This window comes from Asparagus officinalis, chromosome 2 (genome assembly GCF_001876935.1).
Source record: "Asparagus officinalis chromosome 2, Aspof.V1, whole genome shotgun sequence".
Lineage (NCBI taxonomy): Eukaryota > Viridiplantae > Streptophyta > Magnoliopsida > Asparagales > Asparagaceae > Asparagus > Asparagus officinalis.
The window spans coordinates 1,271,865-1,277,455 of record NC_033795.1 but is presented as its reverse complement, the minus strand read 5'-3'; the positions used below and the strand labels follow the sequence as shown (position 1 = coordinate 1,277,455).

Sequence of the window (5,591 nt, the reverse complement as noted above, 5' to 3'; positions counted from 1 at the left end):
CGTTATATTATTGATTTTCAGGTTAAGTATATTACGTATCTATCTTTTGGTATCTGCGTTGGGTATTGTCTGACAAAGTGTTTCTCAATTACTGGAAAGAGTCGTTCACATGGTTTAACTTATCAGCTTTCTGAACAGTACTGTAAGAATCAATATTGACCATCCTCTTGTAACAGTATACTGTCATAACTAACGTTCTAAAAATAGGCTGATTTTATCAATTTATCACCAATATATAGGGTTCGGGCCATGGCCAATACGATTTCTGTAAAAATTTATCGCATATCATTTATGGCCGATTTGTCCCGATATATTGGTGTAAGTTCAATAAAACGGTGGATTTCTCTTGGGTTAAAAAGCGCCCGATTTTCTACAATTTACATTTTTAGTGAACTGCTTCGGGTTTGGAGGGAAAACCCCTCTTTTTTCTATATTCGATCTACATTCACTATATAAAAGTCGTGCTATCTTGTTCTATTTTACATCCGCTCGTCGTGTAACCTTAATTTTCTCAGCCTTCATTGTTCTTTCCCCTAAATCGCTTGCAAAGTGAGATTTTCTCAACCTCCATTGTTCTCTCCTCCTAATCGCTTGCAAATTTCTCACTCGAAGACCTCTATTAACGACCTCAATGGAAGACCCTCTCTCGATATTTCATTAAATGTTCTTAGATCAGATTTTAGGACATTATATTATATATGCTCACTATCCGACATGATGCGTCGATTTTTACTACTCATCCCTGATATATACCCGATAACTAGAGTTATTGGATGCAATATGAATTTTGGTTGTCCGATATATTTCCGATAACCGAGACCTAAAACATTGGTCATAACAATGACAAATTTGGGTTCAACCTTTTTTTTGTGAGGATTTGACCTAAGGTTCCTTTTTTGTTTCAAGAAGCTCCTAACTCTGAAACCACGAACTTTGATACTCCTCATTTTACTTTTTACCCAAAAACTCATCCAAAAGCATAAGAAACTTATCATTGTTTTGTAAAAGAATCTTTCAAGTGCAACCTCATTGTCTACTGGGTACTCGCTGGACCCATAGGTTCATTCCATTTGGTTGAATAATATTTTTGTGCAGCCATAAGTTACATGCTTCACTGGAAGTTGAAACTTTTTGTGAATAATCTGGTTATTCAAATTCAAGTGATAACAAGGAACAAAATTCCAAGGTATTTGCCCAAGGCAAACCACATGCATTTCGAAGATGTATAGCCCATTAGAATCTTTGGGAAAAAATCCCGATCTCTTGGATGGTGTGGGCTTTGTTTGGACTCCTAGGCTTGTATTTGGCAAACACTAAAAAACTTGCCAGAAATTTTAAAAAAAAATTAGGCCGGGATTGATCCTAGCTCGGGTTTATCCTAACCAGTTTTATTGAAACTGGGGGGTGGGAGAGGATTGGGTGGGGTTTCACAACAAATCAAATTTAATGGTCGAGTTTGATCAAAGGAAAACTAAGCCCACACTGACCAATTGCGGGATTACCTTGGGTTAGTTAGGCAAATCGACGAAAACTGGGCCCGATTTGAGGTCAGTTTTCTCTTAAACAGGTTTACTTATGTTCGGGGGGTTTTTGGGTTTGAAAAAGAATTAGTTTTGAGGCCAATTTTTGGCTTGAAAAAATTGGGCTATTCTGGACCTGTTCTAGCCAAAAACAGAACAAGTAAAAATTGGGCTAGGATTAGTCCTGACCTATTTTTAAAGATTAGCCAAACACACTTGGGTGCGTTTGGCAACTTCACAAAACTTGTTTTAAGTGGTACAACGTTGACCCAAAATTATGTTTTTAGTCCGGCAAAAGTTGTGCTCGAATTGAACTAGTTCTTTCTAGTTCATAATCTTGTCCTTAAACTAGTTCCTTTATGAACCAACTCTTAAAGAGTTCAACTTTGGCCTAGCTAAGAAAAAACTAGTTTAGCCTAGTTCAATTTTGAAGTTGCCAAACCGTGTTAATATTGACCCCATATTTACCTAGGGTTAAGTTTGGCCTAGGGAAAATTGTGTTAATATTGACCCCATTTTTACCTACACAAAATTTCCTAAAATTGAATCACGATCAATTCTGCCTGGTTTTGAGTGGTTGCTAAAACTTACCCCTCGTCTGTTCTGGACAGTCTGTTCTGGAGTTCGTAAGGGAAGGTAATGCCTTTGAATTCTTAGTGGACTTTCAATGTGTCATGTAACTACTGCTATTTCAAATTATATTCAAAAAGCTTCCAGCGTGGAACCATTAGTTTGGAACCAGCTTATATGAATTTTGAACTTCTTGCTTAGACAAACTTGATTCTTGCTTAGAGATGGCATGTGTAGGTAGATTGTTTTATATCCTTGTAACCACTGTATGTATGGCGGATATTATTTGTTTCTTATGACTATGCCTTTCTGAGGAATTAATAAGGGGTACAACTATTAGTTTTTCCTATTGTCAATGAGGTTCATATGGGCTTATTCTACAAGTGTTATAAAAGGAAAACTGGTTCAATGGACGGATCCTGTTACATGTTCCACAACGTGCATGCATTACTCTGTATACATCCTTTTAACTTGTATCAAAGCTCTTTCGAAAGTATTGACTGATCTGCAGAATCGCTATGTAGGTATAGTAGAAAAGATGGAGAAAAAGCAAGTATAATGTTGAAGATGAGGTCACTGTAACATGAGATATCGTCTTTCTTGCTCTTTCTATGAAACTTATCTTGGTGTCAAATATTGAAGCACTGACTATTCAAGTTTCCTTTTGTTGCTTTTCCCTATCTTGATTCAGTGTGGCCAAGGAAGTACAGATGATGAGCTGAGCCCAACGTGTGTGCCGTCGCTTTTGGGAGTGAAGATTGAAGGAATTGCTGCTGGTCTATGGCATACTGTATGTATATCAGCTGATGGAGATGTGTATTCATTTGGTGGAAACCAGTTTGGGCAACTGGGAACTGGCTCTGATCAGGCTGAGGTCAGTATACTGTATTCTTCACTTTTGTATTTAGTGTCAATTGCCGACATGTTGTACTATAGAGTGTAAACATTTATTGTCCCTATATTTATCAGTTGGACCTCCTGATGTTTAAGTAGAGCTATATCTCCATTATTTGACCTGTATCAACACCTATAAGAGAATTTGAGGTCTCTTTGCAGTACGAAGTAGGGGTTTTTTGCTTATAAACCCAAAGTTTTAACCCACTTACTTCAAAACCCTCATAGTTCTATACGTTACTTGTGCACCCAAAATACAGGGTTCTTACATGTAAACCCAAAATATAGAATGCGAAGTGTATAGCTACATATGACATGGTTGTGTAGCTACGTACGATAGTGTGTAACTACATACAACATGGATTATAGCTATATATTGTAGATAGCAGCATACTATAGGGTGTCCAGTCATAGGCCATACTATATGTAGCTGTACACATTGTATTCTATATTTTGGGTTTGAAGGAAAATAAACTTTATAGTGTATGAGAACATAGACAACTATGTGGATTTGAAGTGCATACAGAATATCAGGAGAGCTCTCTGCAACATATAGACATCACGTGAAAGCCATGTGATAGTATAGATAAGAGAGGGAGATCTCCCTATAAAAGGTTAGGAGCAATAAATGGGCAATTACAGTTTGCAAATCAACCATGGTATTATATGGCTTGCAGTTTCGTTGGCCTTTAAGCTAATGGGTAAAGACATCTCTCTGATACAGTAACTGTAGACAAAATTTTTTTTTGTTGCAAAACTGTAGCTTTATTGCTGGATTATGGGTATAAACTAGTTTAAACTATCATTCATTCTATTGCAGACTATTCCGAGACTTTTGGAAGCTCAGTGTTTGGAAGAAAAGAAGGCTAAAGTGGTCTCCTGTGGAGCACGGCACAGTGCTATAATCACAGGTATTAGTCTGCAACATCAACTTATTACTGGTTAGTATTGGTAACGAATCGATTTATGAACTAATTGTTGCTTGCTTCAGAGGATGGTGGTGCATATTGTTGGGGATGGAACAAGTATGGCCAGGTATCACGTTTGACTAGCAGCCCCTAACTTCGATCATCTCCTTCTAAAGTTTGACACCTTATATATATATATATATATATATATATTATATATATATAATTATATATATATATATATTATATATATATATAAGGCTGACGCCTTAGATAGTCATCTAAGTACGCGGCCTAAAATCACGTGATTTAGCTATATTGTGGATGATCCGCTCCGTTAAACTTGACCTACATATCCTAAAACCCAAACACACTAAGTTTGGCGTTGAACCATCGTCGTTTTGACCCTTCATCCACTTTGTATCAATTTTAACGGTTTCGAATGAATAGAACCTTTCAACATGGCCTCGACAGAGGGTCAAACGACGATGGGTTTACCCCAAATTCGTATGTTAGGGTTTTAGAATATGTAGATTAAGTTCAACAGAACGGATCATTCACAATGTAGCTCAATCATGTGATTTTAGACCGCCGCCCTTAGATGATTATCTAAGGCGTCACCTTACGGAACACTTTTCCCTATATATATATATATATATATATATATATATATATATTAATATATATATATATATATAGAGAGAGAGAGAGAGAGAGAAGAGAAGAGAGACTCCTATCAACTTAAGTTGATGTCCACCAAATTTTCTAGCCACTTATTTATTATATATAAAAATATTTTCATATCATTGCAAGGCGTCCCTAGGTAATATGAGGCGCTAAAAAGTTTGGTGGATAGCCTTTTTCTATCCACTTAAGGTTGACACAAATCTCTCTCTCTCTCTCTATATATATATATATGTATGTATGTATGTATGTTAAAAAACTTATGCTCAACTTAAGTGGACGCTATTAATATATATAGAAAAACTTTATGTCAACTTAAGTGGACGTCCACTAAGCTTTCTAGTCATTGATGATACACTTGATTGCAGCTACATTGTGGATGATCCGCTCCGTTGAACTTGATCTACATATTCTAAAACCCCAACACACCAAATTTGGGGTGAACCCGTCGTGTTTGACCCTTCATCCACTCGTATCAATTTTAACGGTTTCGAATGAATGGAACTTTTTACATGGCTCGAAGGAGGGTCAAACCACGACGGCGTTCACCCCTAAATTTGGGATGTGTTGGGATTTTAGAATATGTAGATCAAGTTCAACGGAGCGGATCATCCATAATGTAACTCAATCAAGTGATCATCAATGACTAAGAAACTTACATGGACGTCCACCTTAAGTTGACATAAGTTTCTTCTCATATATAGAAAACTCTCCTCCTCTCTCTTCTCTCTTATATATATATATATATATAATATATATATATATATATATATATATTATATAATATATATATATGTATTTTTATCATCTTTAATTAATAAATTTTGTGGACACCTTGTTTTATTACTCAAGAAAATAAGGGTTAATTCCGGATAGACCCCCTTTACTATTGCCTAGCTGTGAACAGACCCCTTGCAGTTCCATTGTTGTATGTGGACGCCCTGAGTGGATTCCTTTTTTGCTCTTTTCATCCTCAGGGGGTCTATTTGTCAAAAAAAAAAAAAAAAAAAACTCT

General features: G+C 36.3%; 1 protein-coding gene across 1 annotated transcript in view; it reads left to right on the top strand.

The window, feature by feature from the left end:
* Nucleotides 1-5,591, top strand: part of LOC109829832 (ultraviolet-B receptor UVR8-like) — a 16,962-nt gene that overhangs the window by 10,722 nt on the left and 649 nt on the right. Inside the window, exons 8-10 of the mRNA XM_020396884.1 lie at nucleotides 2,782-2,964; nucleotides 3,805-3,895; nucleotides 3,976-4,019. Coding sequence (XP_020252473.1) covers nucleotides 2,782-2,964; nucleotides 3,805-3,895; nucleotides 3,976-4,019 — 318 coding nt within the window. The remainder of the gene's footprint in view (nucleotides 1-2,781; nucleotides 2,965-3,804; nucleotides 3,896-3,975; nucleotides 4,020-5,591) is intronic.